The 19,447-nt window shown below is 39.0% G+C and overlaps 1 protein-coding gene across 3 annotated transcripts in view; it reads right to left on the bottom strand.

Annotated features, from left to right (window-relative positions):
* Positions 1–19,447, bottom strand: part of LOC133968568 (cadherin-12-like) — a 95,405-nt gene that overhangs the window by 45,163 nt on the left and 30,795 nt on the right. For 2 of the 3 annotated variants that reach the window (XM_062404687.1, XM_062404688.1), the window contains 2 exons: positions 6,157–6,281; positions 3,386–3,555 (listed from right to left, as the gene is read on the bottom strand). In XM_062404687.1, the coding sequence (XP_062260671.1) occupies positions 3,386–3,555; positions 6,157–6,281 (295 nt within the window). Of the gene's footprint in view, positions 1–3,182; positions 3,258–3,385; positions 3,556–6,156; positions 6,282–19,447 lie in introns of those variants that run through there. The other variant, XM_062404689.1, reaches the window with a different exon arrangement.

Below are 19,447 nucleotides of genomic sequence, written 5' to 3'. Positions count from 1 at the left end.
TGTTGGACAACTTTATTTATTGATGCAATTGGGATGTGAAGAGGACTTCAACAAATAAGATAGAACGTGTTGTAGAAACAAATGACCAACCCTCCCTCCAGCATTGGACAGAAATGATTAATATGGTGTAAATATCTGATCTCGGAGAGGAAATAAACAGGCACCACTTGAACCGGCTATGCCAGAACAAGGCATCTTAGATGATATGTTTTACTCTTTTTTCCTTTTTTAATATATTGTTTTATAACATTTTATAGTGTATAAGGCTTTTATAGTTAAGCCTAAAACATGTGCAGTATGAGGCAAATGTAAAGGGTATATCAGGAACTCTATGACAAGTCATAAACTTCAAAGAAAATGTTAATATGTTTGAGAAAACCAACTTAGCAGTGGACTCAAACTTCAGGATAATGTTTTATTATATGGGTGCTTGTGCTGTTTGCTCCCATAGCTAATCCGCTACACCGTTTGTTGCTGTATTTCAGTGTAACAGAGACACACTGGGGTCAAGCTTCTCTCAGAGCACTTTGGGCCTTAGCTGAAGCATTAACAGCTTAAGGCATAAAGACCTTGACTGTTAAATTACCTCTCAGTAATGGTATTTAGCAGACAGATGGGCCACTAAGTCTGGCTTAGTGTGTGTGTGTGTGTGTGTGTGACTGTGTGCCACAACTACAACTTAATATGTCCAGGCACATTGCAAAGTGAAACTTAATAGGAAAGCTGAATTAAAAAGCCTAGTGAATAACACATATTTACTCTTCCTATGGATTTCAGAAATTTAAATTTAGCGCAATGCATCAAACCATACAAACGAAAAATTATTTTACCTTGCTTTTAAATGCATGCAACAAGGAGAGTGGTTACAGGCAGAATCTTAAAAAGACAGTTAGATTTTCATTGTTTATATTTCCAGCTCTACTGATTTATGTCTCAGCCCATTCTGCATATTGCACCAGTCCACCAGATGTCTCCATACATAGTTCCAGTTCCTACTTTGACCTGTTCAACTAGCCTGACGTTGTAAGACTCACAATTCTAGTCAGAATGTGAGTCTGAGACCGCTCCATTGGGCTGTGATTATGGGGCGTGTTTCAACTGACCAGGAAATAAAATTCCTCTTCGCTCAATTGGATAGACCTACAACCAATCAGAGCAACGTAGTATGTGACGTATGTTAAGCAATGCATTGTGAGTTATTTACTAACGCCGGGTTCACACCGGACGCTGAAGCGATGCCAGAGCCTTAAATAACAGCTGGCTCCCATCCACTCCCATGTTAAAACTTTGTGCGGGTCACACCGGAGGCTGAAACGCAGCCCTGCGCCAAGGCTGCCTCCCGCCGTGCAGCGATTGTTTCGGCGTCGAGTCTATTTTTTGCGCTTGACGCGAGCGTATCGCACCAGGAAACACACTGAAAAACGATCTTAAACTATATTGATGACATATTTTATATGATATAAATGATCAAATATGCATCCCATACTTTGAAGTCCCCTTCTGTTGTCCTGGAGTTTTAATTTGACCAATGACATTATTAAATTTCCCCCTCTGCCCATCCACTACAGCCACACAAGCAGTGATACAGATAAAAAGAGAGAGGGGGGGGCTACGTATTCTCCACATAGGCTTGAGTGGAGAATACGTAATTTACCCTCGACACCCGACATTTAACGGAGCAAACAGCGGAGAAGTTCCTCAACATGGATGACATTAAATTAATAATTGAAGTGGAGAAATGCAGTGAGTTGTATGATCCTCGGGACATGTTGTATAAAGACACCAAGAAAGACAAATGTTGGGACGCTGTTGCTTAATGTTGGAGCAACAAGTAAGTATATGCTTTTAATCTACTGGATCAACGGGTGATATTATTAGCACTGCCCGGCGGTTCAGCGTCGCTGCAGTGTCCGGTGTGAACAGCCAAGCGCCGGCGGGATAGGGATTAGCGCGGTGCTTTGGCGTCGCCTCCACGTTCTGTGTTCCTCTTTCAAAATGAATGCGCTGTCGATGTGTTCTAAAACAGACTCAATGGCAGCATCTACACATCTCAGCTCTCCAGCGGCAGGCATGTTTGTTGAAAACGAATTCAACCCAAGGGCACTTTGATGACGTGGTTGATTACGTTACCGTTGATCATCTGTCCATCATCGTATAAAGCCCGCCCTGACAATCTGATTGGTCCGGATGATTTCGAACCGGGCATAATTTCTCCCAAACGGAGCGACTCCAGACCGAACTTCCCGACCTCAAATGTTGTGGGCGGGGCTAAATTCGTCTGGCATCCAGGCTACTGTTCAACTGTTTCCTATTCCAAACCACTTGACCTCACTTACACATCCATATTTGTATTTCCTTTCGTTTCCTCCCTTTTATGTATACCAACTCCTAATATTCATAGTAAGTAAACAGACAATTGCCCTCTCCAAGTACATCTAGTTCTTGTCTGTTTGTTTGTATGTCTCTCTTTCTTTTAGTTATGACAAAACAACAAAAGTATTACCGAGAAACTCATAGGAAGGACGTCAGCCTTTTGTATCATTTTTGTGTGTGAATGTGTGTGTGAATGGGTGAATGTAGAACTGTACTGTAAAGCGCTTTGAGTGGTAATCAAGGCTAGAAAAGTGCTATATAAATACAAAGCCAATTTACCGTTTGCCGTATTCACAAATCACAATTTCTCTCATAGGGCTTTAACATTGTGACACATCCTCTGTCCTTAACCCTCAACAAGAGTAATGAAAAACCACAACAAAATATGTAGAAACCTCAGAGAGATGTGAGGGTTCCCTGTCCAAGGACGGACAGAAGTGCAATAGATGTCAAATGTAGGAAAACACGATTGTGGATTATGGTGACATTTGATTGTGGAGACAGCTGAACGTGGACTTATTATTATTATTATTATTATTATTGACAAGACTGCTTAATAAACAATAGAGGATGTCGCATCTTGTTAAGCCCTATGAGACAAATTGTGATTTGTGAATAGGGGCTATACAAATAACATTTTATTGATTGATTGAGATGACCTCTTCATGTGCTGTTCAGGTCATTATTCTCTCTTACATCCTGCAAAGTAAACCATTAAAGCAATCTGCCTGATGGATTCTAGTGTGTTATCTAGAATGACCACAGTACAATTATCAAGGAGAGTTCCAATTAATGTTGCAGCTTCTTACTTGTTGTCATCAACCAATTCGTCCCGGATACTTCACTATTTGCTCCTATCCATTCTGTGTGACCTCATTGTTCTTCTATTTGGGAATTGAATCAGGTCATTACATATTTATTCAATGTAGAATATAATGTGACATACAGTATATTTAGAAAGGCTTCATGTATTCTGTTCACCTCTCCTCTGAAACACTGGCAGCCTTCTTACCTGTTGGGGACATCTCCGGGACACTGCCGCTGTACGGTCCATCTAGGAATCGTGGCTCATTGTCGTTGATGTCCTGCACCTTGATGATGAACTCAGACTCTGGTTCCAGAGGAAGGCCTGTGTTGATGTCAACAACCTGGGCCCTCAGCGTGAAGAAGGACTTTTCCTCCCTGAAAAATATGTATAAGTATAACACACACTGATGGAAATATTTTCGACCTAGAAAAACTGAAGTCAGCCTGTATCTGTAACGTGATTTTCTGTTCACCACATGCTTTTTTGAGCTTGTGCTCAACCAACACTGGGTTTTAGCGAACAATACACTCACACGTCCCTCACATAGTCCTCAGATTATGTATATGTTGTCAGTGGATTTGGGTCGAGGGAGTCAAGACACTGGGCGCTTGAGTAAATGTCCTAGAATCTTATTGTCATGGCAACACATCACCTTTTCACTTCACTCCTCTTTTACCTTGACTCTAAGACGTCTCTACAGCTTTGGGTACTATTCATTTGAAATTCTGCTTTTTTAGATTGTTCACCATTTCCGTGGGAGGAAATATTACTGTATATGCTTAATAGGAGAGTCAAGTTGTCCTGCTATTCAAGAATAGACAGTATCATAACTAATGATCACATACCATCGTGCATTGAGGCAGAGTGAATACAAATTCAGTTTGAACACTTCTGGATTAGAAGAATATTAATGCAAATCTCAGACATCATAGCAGCACAAAAGATGAAGTTAAACTTCAAGACCTATGACAAGAAATGCACTTGGATGAAGTTGATGCTCTTTCTTATTGGCGTTTTCTGGAAGCTGGTGAAAGGAGAACTCCGGCCGCATCTGATGTCTTATGCAGGAGATGTTTATGTAAACTTGGTGCATCAAGGAGACCAGAAGGTGGAACAATATTCAAATGCCAGCAGCGTAACATGAGCAATTGTCAACCCCAAGTCTGAAGATGTCTCCCAAAGCTTCCCCATATATCTCCCTCTACTTGTGTGACCCATTCTAACAGCACATCCATGAAGTTCTAGAATTGCTGTCACTCTCTGTTAACTTTAGGTCCTTGCATCCTACTGGATAGTTAAGCTTAATTATGCATACTTAATCACATTGTGTCTTTCAGCTTACCATTGATAAAATACGTAAAAGGGTTGAAGGTGGTGCCTCAGTGTCTGTCGCGTCTGAGTAATTTATGAAAGTAGACACTACAATGTACTGTTGGTTGGCCTTTTATCTATAACCTGACCTTGGGTACTACTTAGTGAGAGAAGGGAGTATCTGTTGAACTAAACAGGCGCTATTTTCCTGTACAGATATAATGTTTAATATACAAAAACATTAGTGTACATTATATACACATTTTAATAAAGAAATATTGTTTGTAGAAAAATTAACTTGAGAAAAATGGCACAGGATGATTGTACGATGGTGAATAATGTATGTGTGTGTTAGCATAAGGATATATTGAAATATACACTACTACAAAAGGCTATTATGGTTTGGGCTTTTTGGATGCACATGCATACATCTCTGGGGCTGTTGTAAGCTTACCACCTCTGCTCCTCACTTGTGACAGCCTGCAATTGTAACCTCCCCTCACCTGTTTACCATTAGCTCACTGCTTTGGCTTATTAGACTGTTAATCAGAAAATGATGCAGAATCTGTCAGGAGGGAATCGTATCAAATACACCATTAATATACTAACATTCTATGCAAATTATTAAGCTAAAGCCCGAGCTACCTTTGTGAACGAGACAGTGAGAAAAGATGGGGTAATAACTTGGAATAGTTTTTGCACATGTCCGGTATAAGACCTCAAAGTGGAGACTTTATGCTTGCAATAAAGAAACTTAGTGCTATACAGAGGTAACGGAGCATGGTGATGCAAAAATACAGATCATATCAATTGTCAATTTGTCCAGATGTAATTACAGTTTTCATATTCAATAAAGATGCCTCAGTGGACTTTGGCTGGAAACAGCACTGCATTAAAAACAACAAGGGCCTGCGTCACTTGGGCCTTTTGCTTTGTGTAGTGGTGAGACAGTGATATATGATCCAGAATATGTATATGTATTTACAGTTTTGTGTCTTATCAGATCACTTACAGAATACATACTATTAGTGGGATATCTGACTCACTTTTGCTGCGACAGTCACAGAGTAAAGCTAATGAATATAAATATGTCATTCATGTCACAAGGGCTATGTTAGGGGGGTTATGTTTTATCACACGGAGAAACGTCATTGGTCAGGTTGGCCTTACCAAGTCCAAGTTCTGTTTCAAAATCCCTATAAATTTGTATCACTTTAATGCTGAAGCTCACTAACAAGTAAGAGCACTTGAAAAGTGAATTTCATGGGTTGATATCCCTGAAAGGTTTTTATTTTCCTCACTCATCATCATTGTATATTAATCCTCATAGCTCATAGAGGGTTGTTGATATAGCACTGTTAAGCTTCTCTGCTGCTTTCCTAGATCAGTAAAGTAACATTATCTTAATGTTGTCCTAGATAATACCAAAACATTGTGTCTACTTTGCCTAGTCAATAAAATACCCGCTAACTTTTAAGCTGGCGTAGGCGTGGTGTAATATTTTTGATAGAATTGCTTAGGTACATTCAAAGACCAAGAGCGTCATGTGATATACCAAATAATATATTTACAATGTAGATCAATCCTAGTTAATTACTGCAGATGCCAGTAATGTCTGTATTAGAAACAAACAATATTACGTATTGTTATTTATGAGTACTGACCTGTCAAGTCCCACCAGCGCATGAATATCTCCTGTAATTTGATCGATGGTGAAAATGGACCCAGCTCCTTCGCCTGACAGAGTGTACTTCACCGCACTGTCTCCATGGTCCATGTCTGTGTGGAGCTGCAGGAGGAAGAAACGTACACATATGGCTCCAACTGCAGCAGCAATCATTCATAATAAAGCACAATTTATTGCAAAGGTCAATGTCATTAATAATTATATGTAAATGAATGTGTAAAACAGATCCTGTGCTGTTTACTGAGAGCTTGCATGAAAATAAAACGACGAAAGATGATAACAAATTATATTTACATGGTATGTTTCTGATTTATATCTATCTATATATAGATAGAAATATATATATATATATTGTGTAGTTATGAAACATATTTTGACTAATTTCACTCAATAGCTTGGCAAAGAACCACAATTTACACAAGCAAAAAAGAAACAATTTACGAAGTACGAAGTACGAATTTACGTCTGATTTACGAAGTGACTGAGGGTGGAGGGTAATCATTGTTTGACTTCCACAAGCTTCACTGCATGTTTCATATATCATAACCATGACAACATGACCATGGTCTTTCCTAAATCTAACCAAACCTGTAATTTATGTAATCTCTTTTCGGTTACAGTCCCGTGGCTGCATGTGTTGGTTCATTCAATATACCATCCAGTTTCATTTCTCGCCATGTTAGGCGTCTGATGCCCCTCTGCCAGTCATCATATTGAACCCATCAGGATGCTGGGTGGACAAAAGATTGCTGAATGGTCTTTTTCTATTCTTATTCCCAGTTCACCACCTACCAGTTACCCAAGACTTATGTAATACTAGTAGTGGTGTCTTCCACTGTCCCAGCATTTAAGTACATACAAGTATTTTACTGGTACCTGATTCATTAAATGTTATAACACAGCATATTGCAAGATGTATCATAAAGTGTTACCAGAATTTAGGGCCTACACACCAAAAAGCAACTGGATAAGTCTTGAGACTCTTTTTCAACCTGCAGACTTTGTTGAAATGTGTTCAAGCCCAAACAGAAATAACCCTGATGACATTTGAATGGTATCATCAAGGTTATTTTCTCAAAGCTCCTTCAGAGCCTCTGAAGAAATTATACAACGGTGTTCACCGGCTGAGTAGTTCCTCTGGTGACTAGCAAACTGACTTTGACATGTAGAAGTGGGGTTCGTCTTTTAAGCGTGCTGGGGCCTGGGCTTCAATATAAGCTGAGTGAATGCCCGCTCCCACAGCACCTGAGTAGAAACATGACTGATAGATGAATCATAAAATGCAGGGCACTCTAATGTAAGAGGTGCTACCAACTCTACAGTTGGATGTGAGCGGACACATGCCCTATGATAAAGAAATACTCTGTCTTACAGACTCTAGCTCTTTAATGTGAGGTCATACCATTACCATACCATTACAGAGTGGAAATGATTAAAAGTCAGTGTGTGCTCCTCTCCACAGTCTACCCAGGAGCTGAATCCACAAGAATCATCAGCACGTCCACACTCCAATTACATGATTTATCAAGGCAATGCCTCAGCCAGACACCATTTCCCAGCATGCAAACTGGCCAATGTTTAATCAATGTAAGGCTTTCCGGCTGGTAAATTTCTACACTGGTCTCGGTCTAAAAAGAGTAAAGAAACCTCTCTTCCTCCTGCTAGATAGCCGACCTTAAAACTTTAAATAATGTAATATCTCATATTGTTGAAGTTATTAACCATGATAAATGCATTGTTTAATCCACAAAAGAATCTCTACCAGATGCAGTCATTTTGAAACCACAAACATTTTCAATTAGCAGTGAATTAATTATATTTTGCCAAAAGGGATCCAAACACTGATGTGAAAGGTAACAACTAACCAGCCAAGACCCAGTTGGCTCTAAACACTAATGTGAAAGGACCTGAATACTGATGTAATCTAATTATGATCTGGTGGAGCTGCACATTGATGTGAACACTAATAAGGACCAGAGGAAGCCCAACTGCAGGACTAACACAACATGAGACATTACACAGTCCTCCATATGAGGTCAGTGCACAGCAGATCTGCTGTGAAATCACAGTGACATATAGGCTTACATTAGCTCATAGATTTTGAAATATTTATTGTTTAATGCATATTTGAAATGGTAATGCACATGTCAGGGACAAGGAGCAGTGAGGGTTGAGAACAAGTTTTGTCATGTATACAATTATTTTTAATGCAAGTATTTTTAATGGGTTTAGCAAAGCTTGACGCATCCTGTGAAAGGAGTTCATGTGCATACGAAAGAGGCTGCAGCAGAAATCTTTTAAGGGTGAAGCCTGTGCAGTCACAAACAATACAGAAAAAGTTATTATTTGAAGTTCAACATTGACTGTGGACTACAGTGGATCTGATCTGGATGGCGGATCATGATCCTGCTGGTTGCTGACCATAGACTGCAGCAGGACTGCTTAACATATAGTATTGAAGTTATCCTTCAAAATGTTTACCCTCATCAATGCTGCTAAAAACTTTAATCTTGATGATTTTTTCCTACACCTGACATCTATTGCACTTCTGTCCGTCCTGGGAGAGCGATCCCTCACATGGGGCTCTCTCTGAGGTTTCTACGTATTTTTACCCTGTTAAAAGGGTTTTTAGTATTTTTTCCTTACTCTTGCTGAGGGTTAAGGACAGAGGATGTCACACCATGTTAAAGCCCAATGAGACGAATTGTGATTTGTGAATATGGGCTACACAAATACAATTTGATTGATTGATAGATCTAAGATTAAGATCAAGATTAAGATGAAGATACATTTATCTATTTTTCCCAAACACATGCACAGACATGCACAGGCACACTCATGCAGGTAGGGAAATTTAACCTCTGCTTTTAACCCATCTGGTGAAGGACACACAGAGCAGTGAGCAGCCATGTACAGCGCATGGGGAGCAGATGTTGGGGGAGTAAGGTGCCTTGCTCAGGGGCCCTAGACAGGGTAGGGAGAAACCTCTTGGATTTTGGACAGATCAATCCAGGTTCGTCTTTTTGTTGTTTCTCCGTGGAGCCAGAGACCTTTTCTGCCCATAGTCCAGGTTTCTGCCACTAGAGTGACACTAGTCCACCGCCTCTCATGTGGATTAGTGGCCCCTTGAGCGTAAATCTTTACTGTGTTAAAACAGGGGAAGCTCTTTGGGGTTATAGTTTCAGAGACATGTAAAATACAATCGTGGAAAAATTGATGGTATCGCTGTTTTTTTTTTTTATGTCAGGGCTAATCATGGTGTGAAGGTATCTCAGTTAAACCATCCAAATCAAAACAAGGTTTTATAGAGGAGCAAAAAAGCAAGTAAAGTGCTGACCGTCCTGCTTCCTCTGTTTTCCTGTGATTCACAATTCCTCAATAAAACATTTATCAAATTACACTGAGTCGAAATCAGCCAGTTGGTTAGGGAGTATACAAGCAACTCAAATGTATGGTAGCCTCTTACACTGCAGTAAAGGACGGATCATATGCCTTGTTCAGAAAGTGGGTCCTAAGAAACACGCACACACACATACAACAATTAATTCCACAGTTGATTTTAGTGCAAAAAGATCTTGTCCTTGTCTAATGTAAACTCTTTTGGCTTAAATGTCACTTTACTTGATGTGTTTTCAGTTCCTGATGTCATCTAATTTAGATAATTTACAACTGCTTGGTTTGAGATTTAATTCAGGAGCAATGTCTCTTTTTTTCTGCCTTCAAAGTTAACATAAAAGGTTATGAGTTTAAAATCCTTTTGGTTTTTCACACTTGACATTTACTTTGAAGTAAGTGTTTTCAGCACAACAGTCAGCTTTAAGAAACTTTTAATCGCATTTGCATGCACTTGCTCTATACTTCTGCTTCGGGAAGCACATGCGGAAAGTAAAGACATTTCACATAATTGCTGTTAACTTTTAAGATTATCTTTTAAGGAAAGAAGGCCCAGGTCTGTTCTTTGACAAACAAATGTTTCAGCATTGCACTGTAGGCTGATACGTTGCCATAGAGTGACATAATCTATTTGTTTATCCTTCATTATATTGATGGACACTAATGATTCATTCAGTTCAATTTGATTGCATCTTAATCTACATACATACAGTATTATTATACCAATCACCTGTGTGTGGGACCTTCTGAACTGTTTGTAACCACATGCTATATTTATACATGCCAACTAAAAGACAGGAAGCAAACATTTCTTTAAGGACCATCTGTCTAAAAGGCCCTCCTCTGTTCTTCTTCCTCTGTTACCAAAGGACCTTGATTATAAATGGCCTGCTTACATTTCACTAAGGCGAATCCAAGTCATTAGTGAACTACCATCCAATGGAACATTGGATTAGAATATGTGGGTATTATCTGTAGAGAAATCATAAAGAGAGACAGTTTATGCAATACTGCATTTGTTATGTTTTTGTTAAAAACAATCTACTTGAATACAATTTGACAGATTGTTTTATGTATAGTGAGCAGAAATCCAAGCAGTGTTGAAACAAGTTCATAGAAGACACATATTAGCTATGCTGCTTATCCCTTGAGGGTCACTGGGTTAATGGAGCCAATCCCAGCTAATACTAGGCAGGAGGCAGGGAGCAGGTGCCACAGCCTACCACAGAGCTCAGACATACTAATTAACCGCGGCACGTCTTTGGACTGTGGTAGGAGGCTGCAGCACAGACACAAGTAAAACATGCAAACGCCACACAGTAGGGCCCCAGCTGGCAGGTTTGAATACAGCACTTTTATTTTTAAAGGGTACTCTTTATTAGGTATAGGGAGCATGAATGAGCCTCAACAGTACTTTACCACTGTGTTGTCCTTTATAAAAGACGTTTCCAAGACATTACAATGAAATAATGTTGTACTTATTAATGTATGAATAATATAAGTACTGTAATAATAAGTACAGTATTGGTATTCTTTAAGTGATTAACTGGAGTTCGAATAAATACATCAATTTGTCTATGTATCAAAGATCCTGGTTTTAACTGAGCCATTCCATTATGTTCTGATACTTTTGTGGTTTGACTAGCTGCATCCATTTCTCTCTTAATATAAATGCTGCTGTTATAAGTTCTTCACCCAAATACTGTGTGGCCAAAAGAGTCATGCTGGCTACTTATGTAAGCTGAAGACCAGACAATATGCTCCAGAGTGGTCATCTGGCCTTATACCATGACAGATGGAGGTGTCACTGCAAAGGGCATGCAGCTATACTGTATGTAATGAGGGCAATGAGGTGATAGATCTTCAGAAACCCAAAAGGCCATAAGAGATACACACACATCAGGTCTGTACATCTTGCCTGCAGCAACTCAACCATCTCTGCAATGTCATGAACAGAAGGTTTAATAGGAAGATAGTGGACTGATGGTGTGACTTTTCAGAAATTAGCATTTCTGTTTATGCTACATACATACTTGCATATTATCCAATAAACTGACAATTCATCTCGAACTAGCTTGAGGTCATGGTTTAGCCTACTTATCTCATCACAAGCTAAATTGTGAATATGTGCTATAAAAATCACATTTTATGACTCAATTAATGTTTGGGAGTACCTTAGTTAGCATATACTCTGGTGGAAGGGAGGTAGACCTAACCCTAACCCTCTACCAATCGTAATGATCACAATTAATGACATTTAATGGGTCGATAACTAAGCAGGAAGCAAACATAGGATGGAGAAGGTCCTATCTGTTCAAATATCAAGTCACGATCATGTTCTTGGTTGCTCGTCCAAGTCAGACCTCAAATCATTATCTGGTTGAGAGAGGAAATTTATTCAAATTGATAAACATCCACTTCGTGGTCGAAGGTCAACACAACATTTCGGTGTCAATCATGACGACATTTTAAACAAACGTCTAAAGGGATAACATTATGTCTCCATGAATTCAGAAGACATTACCTTTATTTACCTTCATAACCTGGATTTCAACCCTAACCGTAACGTCTACTTCCCCAACGCTGATGCTTATCCTTTAACCCCTTTTTACATTTTACTCGACTCTAGCCTTCTCCCATGTTCTTCTCTTAAAATGTAATGATTAAACCATTTGTGGACTTGCTTTTTTCCCCATACAGAACACAAGTCATCATAATTTAACTGTATGAACAGATTTAGGTCCCTAGAGCAAGATAAGTACCTAGACCACACACACATATAGAGTACTGCTGGGCTTGCACTCTGGAATAAACAACCTTATTTGTCACAGATGACCAGTGAAGACAGAAATCCTAAGAGATTCCACCTCAATCTATACCCAAGATGAATTCAGCTGCGTGTCAGACTACGTGAGCGTGCCACATGACTTTTCCACAGATAGAAATCTGTCTCAGTAGAATGAATCTGCTGTTTGGCCCTAGGTGACAAAAAAAAGCCTTCCTCTAGAGCAGTGATTCTCAAATGGGGGTACGCGTACCCCTGGGGGTACTTGAAGGTACTCCAGGGGGTACTTGAGATTTTTTTTAAATATATTTAAAATTAGCATCCATTCAAAAATCCTTGAAAAAATGTTATTTAACAAATATTCAATAAAATATAAGTGTAAGTTCATGAACTAAATTTTAATTTCAGTAGGCTTTTCAATTTAATTATCCTAAAAAAACAGAGTCTCCCCCATACCGATGGTTTGACCCAACCTGGCACACGCCACCTGTCATCACCTGTCATCACCTGCCTTGAAAACTTCAACAATGGAGTCGAGTTGAAGTGCAGCAGCAATGCTGCTGAAACACGGAGGGACAAGTACCAAAGATGGCGAAACCAGAGCAGAGAGCCTTCCCTAAACAACACCGTGAGAGCTAGTGCCTCTTCGGAGGGGCGCTAAAATGGAAAAGTTTTCCGTTGTGAAGTTAATGATTCATAACAATAAGTCCGCGTCTCTACCGGTACCCTTTCAAAATAAAAGCATGTAATACAAAAGCGGAAATAAAATTGTATGACCCTAAAGCGTGCAAATATGTCACAATAAAATAACAGAAAGACACTTCAATAATATTAACAATAACATAGATTGGGTTATTTACACTTTATGTTTTTTCTGTGGGGAGAGATTAGCCAGCAGTGGCATTAAGCCACCACATCTTCAGCGGTATCTCCAGACAAAACATGAAAGTCATGTTGGTAAGCCACCTGAGTTTTTTAAGAGGAAACTTTCTGAATTCAGGTCATCTCAAGACACGATGCGAAAAGCCTCCCCAAAGCAAACGGAAACAAGCAACCTGTCAGTATTCTTTTCGATCCTTAAAGAAGATATTTTAAGATGATGAATATTAAAAAAATATGTTTTGAGCTAATCTTTTATTTAAAACTAAGTTAATGATTTATTTTTTGGGAAGAAGTGTTTAGCTATAATTAAGTTCATGAGTTCGGTTTGAGAACATATCTTTATTATGATCCCAAAAGAGGTCACTTTAAGTTGATAATTATTTTGAGGTGCACAAATCTTTATTTATATTGAGATAATAATAAAAGTCTTTAGTTATTTTATATCTTTTTATTTCGTAATAGTTCAAGAGAGACCACTACAAATGAGCAATGTTATGGACATTGATGGAGTTTTAAATTTGAATGTGTCTAGTTACAAGGCTTAATAAATCACATTACATCTTTCTTTCAACCAAAAATGCTTTGCGCTGGTTAGGGGGTACTCGGCAGAATTTTTTCTTCGAAGGGGGTACTACACTGAAAAAAGGTTGAGAACCACTGCTCTAGAGGTGTTTATGTAATGGAAGAAAAACCCTATGAGTAGCACAGCCCTTCTCACTTTGTCACTACTCGCCATTCTTCATCCTTCTCTCGTGTTGGATTTCACCTGCCTGTGATTTAAAGCAGTTCTGTAAGTAAAAGTGATCCCTTCCCAATAAGTCAACAATAGTTTAGGTTTTGACATTATAATATTCACCTACAGAACTTTCAATTTGGAAGACCTAATAATTTTTGTAATTATCCAATCTACCATCCTCATGTGGCAGCAGTGGCATGTAGATCATGCAGGTGCAGGCCAGGAGCTGCAGGTTATGTGCACAAACTTCAAAATAGAGAAAGAAATGTGATCTCAGTTACTTTGACCATGACATGATTTTATGCGTCAGACAGGCCGGTGTGAGTATTTCTGAACCTGCTGATCCCCTGAGATTTTCAAATAAAACTTTAACTCAGAATGGAGCCAAAAACCACAGAAACTGTCCACTTAGCAGCAGTTATGTGGACAGAAACACCTGGTTGATGAGGTCAGAGGAAAATGGCCCGACTGGACCGAATGAACAATTCTTCCAACCTTGAGGTGGACGATCTACAACAGTAGAGACAACGTCAGCTTCCATTACTCTCAGCCAAGAACAGAAATGTGAGGCTGCAGTGACAAAGACTCATCAACCATGGATAGTTGAAGACTGAAAAATACAGCCTGGTCTGATGAATGTAGATTTTTGCTGAGGCTGCAGATGGTAGAGTCACAATCTGTAGTCACCAGCATGAATCCATGGAGCCAACCTGCTTTCTGTCGACAGCCCAGGTTGCTGCACGATGTGCGATGGTGTGAGGAAAGTTTTATTGACTTTGGGCCTTAACACCGAATAATAATGATTTCTATCTACTTTCTATCTTTCTATAAGTGTTGCTTACCACGCTCATCCCTGTATTACTACCTTATAATGGCTTCTTCCAGCAGGATAATAGCCCATGTCAAAAGTCTAAACCTGTCTTATGAACATGACAGTGAGTTCTTTGAACTTCAGTGATCACCTCAGCCACCAAATATGAATCCAGTAAAAACACTTTGGGAACAGTTAACCAATGTTACACCACAAAATATAGGTGTAAATATAATATAGGTACAAAATAAACATCCTGATTCATGACTGTGGCTAGAATACAATAGGATGAAGTAGTTTTGTATCAAACCAGACCAGGACCTTTTAAGAGATGCTGTGGGATTCTGAACTTAACCACAAAAAAAACTGGACATGGTGCTACTTATTCAGATGTATTTGGTGAGAACAAAATTTGATGTCTGTAAACTTTGCATCTTGCCAAATATGTAAGTAAGCAACAAATAATCAATATAAAACATAGTTTATGAGACTGAACTGTCCCAGGTTCTAGAAATCAAATGTGAAACCATTTTGTTTCTGTGCGATATGAAAGTTTATTAGAAGTCCTTAGTCCTTTACTGATGCTTTTAGTAATGCCCAACCAAAACATTGATAAATGTGTTTAACTAAGTTTGTTGTCTGTTTGTTTGTGTGTTTTAAAGCCTGATACATAGTATTCCTCTGTGCCACGCAGCTCCGTTGTTTCCAAAATCTATTAAAACACATCAATGAGCCACACTGTTGACCAGGGAGACGAGGGAGTGTGTATTTGTTGACAGGAATTAAAATTGTATTATAGCCTGCTTTATCCTTTAAGATTGCATTCTCATTTGTGACAGCTACAGTAATGTCTTATAATATGAATAAATATACACATTAACTGTAGCATTTTCACTTGTCAGTGATGCAACATTTTATACAGTATAATTATAATTAGGTCAAACTTAATGGCTTAAAACAAAAGTGTTAGGATTCGATTGATGTTCATGCCAAACTATTCATAAGATGAGTTCATATCAGGAAGTATGTAACCAGACCAGTTTCAACCCTTTACATAGAGACGTGATGTGCATGCCAAACAAATCCCCACAATTCAGCTTGGTTACCTTATCTCTGTATATACGTCTTTAGAAGATGTGATTTCAGAATATAAGCCAGAGAAACCTCCTGACCTTCGACCATGCAAGACTTTATATACTTAATTATCCAGTGATTTAGCCCAGCATGTGGCCTATTCAAAGTCTGTGCTTGATGCAGTTCACAGTGTAATGAGGGATTACAGGTCTTTTAGGACAATACTACTGTCTCAATTGAAGATTTGTCTTTATTTGTGCAGCCTGTTTGCCTCTCAGAAGTAAATTGGTAACTGGAGAGTTGTGTTAGCCTATCACGTTTACTTATGTAATATTTAGACTCTTGTTAACCTCTGACCTCTATATCTATACAGTACATTCCTAGACTTGATGACCTCTATGACCCTTACAGTACAGTTTTACCTTTCATTTATTCACACATGTGCAGAACTTTGGAATTCCCCATTTTGCTTTAGGACACTTAGATACGCAGGTTAAGGGAGATAGGGATAGAACTGCCAACCTTCTGGTTAATGGAGAACCCACTCTACTTCCTAATCCACAGCCACCTAACAGAGTAGGGCTGTCAGGACTGGGTTGATCTTAACGACAACAATCACAATCGACAGCTAGCTTTCCACGCAATGCTGAGGTGAAGCACATGGGAAATAAACTTCACAACAAGATGAACGCACACCAGCTGCCTTCCTGTCTCCAAGCTCATTCTGATGTTTGATGAAATTCTTGTGAACATGATTTGATTGGCTGATGTTTGTGTTGCAGCTTGAAAAGTTAGGCTTTTCTGAACTTAATGCAACTTCAATGCACTTTGACCAGGTTAATGTATGTTATGTTACATGATATTAACCTTGTCAAAGTGCATTACCATCCATATGAACTAAAACAAATAATCCTGTCTTCCGCCATTAAACGTAGCTTTTAATGAAGTAAGTAATACCACTCCCTTTAGTAGTTAGATTAATATGGCTTTCTGGATGTGATATTATGTAATATCTTAACGTTTGGGTAATATTTAATGTTGATATAGTTACAGTTATTGTCATTGCTGCCATCTCATCTTAATCTCAGCGTAGGTATTGGGGGAAATATAGGTCACGGATTAACATGCTTGGTCATAGTTTTTATTTATGAAATTGGTACTAATGAGACCTGCGTGTGTCTGCTTGAAGCTACTCAGATCCTGACAGGACTCCCGCTTTGCCTCAAGCCGATAAACCTGCCTGCCTTCACAGATCCAGCCAGAAGTTTTATGACTTAAAGCTCTGCCTAAAACTCCAAGTGGTATAAGGTCATCTGATTCCCTAGGCCCCCCTCCTTCCTCACAGCCTCCTCCTGTGATAATAAAGCTGTAACCCTCCTATTAGCACCAACAACAGATTAATCAGGAGCCCCTGGGCACGAGACCTCTGTGGCTGGGAATGATTAGAGCCTGGTTTATTTAGCCTGACTGCCTCTTTAACTCTTGCACGTGTTCTCCCAACTGCCGGTAGTTGGGCCAACAGAAGACTACAGGGCTTAGAGAAGTTGCTTGTAAGTGCACTCTCTTTGTTTTCAACTACCACAAAGTCAGCCTGGAGCGAAACAGACCACTGTGTAAAAGTCATGTACACTTATCAGCCTAAAGAGACCATATTTGTGCGTCATGGTTGATGTGTAGGTATTGATGTCATGGTGCCAGCTCAGCTGAGAGGCTTGTGGTTTAGACTTTGTAGGCCTTTCAAATAAGTATCCTATCAAGCTGAATGCAGATCATTTGTCATGTGCTACATTATGTAAGTATACACTTTCTGGTTTTTGATTGATCATAGGGTGTGAAGTGTTGCAAAACTTCACCATGCTGTCTGTGCTTCATTTTCTGTTTGCTTTAATACACTTGTTAACTGCAAGGGCTGTCTTTTAATATACATCATATCCCCAATGCAGCAGCAGAACCACTCTGAAGGTTTGCGAGCAGATGGCACGGCTACAGAATGGACACACGATTGTGTTCCACACTCCAGCACTGATATACAGCATGTACCAGATGATACAGATGATCTAAATCACTTTATTTTGATGTGTATCAGTTTTATTTATTTGAAATCTGAACAGCCAATAATTATCCCTCAGTGAAGATCTGTTATCGATGTTTTCAATTACCATTCTGCGTAACAATTTGATCGTTCACCTTCATTTTCTCTTCCATTTACCTTTCAGCTGAAGTCTTTTTCCAACCTATCTAATCATCTGGCTACTCGCATCTCTCGATGTCTTGCACCTCTTCTCAGCAATGGCGAAACTTAAATATAAAACCCCACTGATCCAGCAGCAACTGTTCACTGTCTTACATTCACCTGATGTATTTAACGTTGGTTAGATACTTCACGTACTTAATACAAATATAAAACCAGGACTCATTCATTTCTGGTGTGAGTCTTCAACAGCTCCCTTGCATGCAACAGCACAACTTTTGCATTTGCAATGACCATAGCAGATAATGGAACAAGTGAAGTCAAATATTAGAAGCATATGAATTCATCATTGATTCATAGTTGGTAAATGTGCATTTAAATATTAACCATTACTATCACATCAAATGTGTTAGATGAAAACACTATGATGCACTTGTATCAGAATAAACCAATAGGAATATACAGAATCTGATCATAATATTAATGAAGAACAATTCTGTTCTTTTGTATTTCATCTTCATCTTATGCAGATTCAACTTAAATAGAACTAGGTATTTTCAAGTGTTTGTTAGAGGAGATACTTGATTGTTTGAATTTTTATGTGAGGATCATTTACACTGGAGGTACTGAAAGCAATGATCTGTATCAGGAGAGATCACAGCTGCTGATCAGAGTCTTGAGAGAGGAAACAAACACATACTGCCCTGATTTTAAAGTGTAGATTGTTGATTGTGGACTGGATCATTATTCTGCACCTCACCCTCCTGTCCATTGCTGATTATGAGCAGTGGAAACTGGCCTGTTGCTAAATGGTCACAGTGAATCACTAACAGATATGGATTTGTCAGCCAAGCAGTTTTTTTTTTAATTAGTCCGTCCCAGAATTGCTCACAGCATCCTGCTGCACATGAGTAAGGACATATGCCTTGAAATCCTCCTTTCCTCTTTACAGCTGAAGAACCATCATTCACTCATTAAGCTGGTTGTTAAAACAGCTTTATGATCGAATGTAGGTCTTTCCTAATATGGAATCGTCTCCACCACAGAATATTTTTACAAGAAAAGTATGCCTTGACTAAAATACTACACATGCAACACTACACTCGACAGGGAGAAGGACTGCAATGTAAAGTTTTAATCAGAATGGAAAATCTGATCTCATAGACCTTCATCAGAATAAATGTGTGACGGAAGACGATATCAATAATCTTTATAAGGACATAGAATTATCTAACAGGGACCTTGTCATGTAATTACACATTTGAAATGCTGTTTACAATTTTACATGTCCAAATATGTAGGAACCTAAACAAATTCAATTTGCACTCCAAAGGATGATGATGATGATTATTATTATTATTAGGGCCCGAGAACCTCCGTCGGGAGGCCCTATTGT

Source organism: Platichthys flesus, chromosome 14 (genome assembly GCF_949316205.1).
Source record: "Platichthys flesus chromosome 14, fPlaFle2.1, whole genome shotgun sequence".
In the NCBI taxonomy this organism is placed as follows: Eukaryota; Metazoa; Chordata; class Actinopteri; order Pleuronectiformes; family Pleuronectidae; genus Platichthys; species Platichthys flesus.
This window is presented reverse-complemented; position numbering and strand designations above follow the sequence as displayed.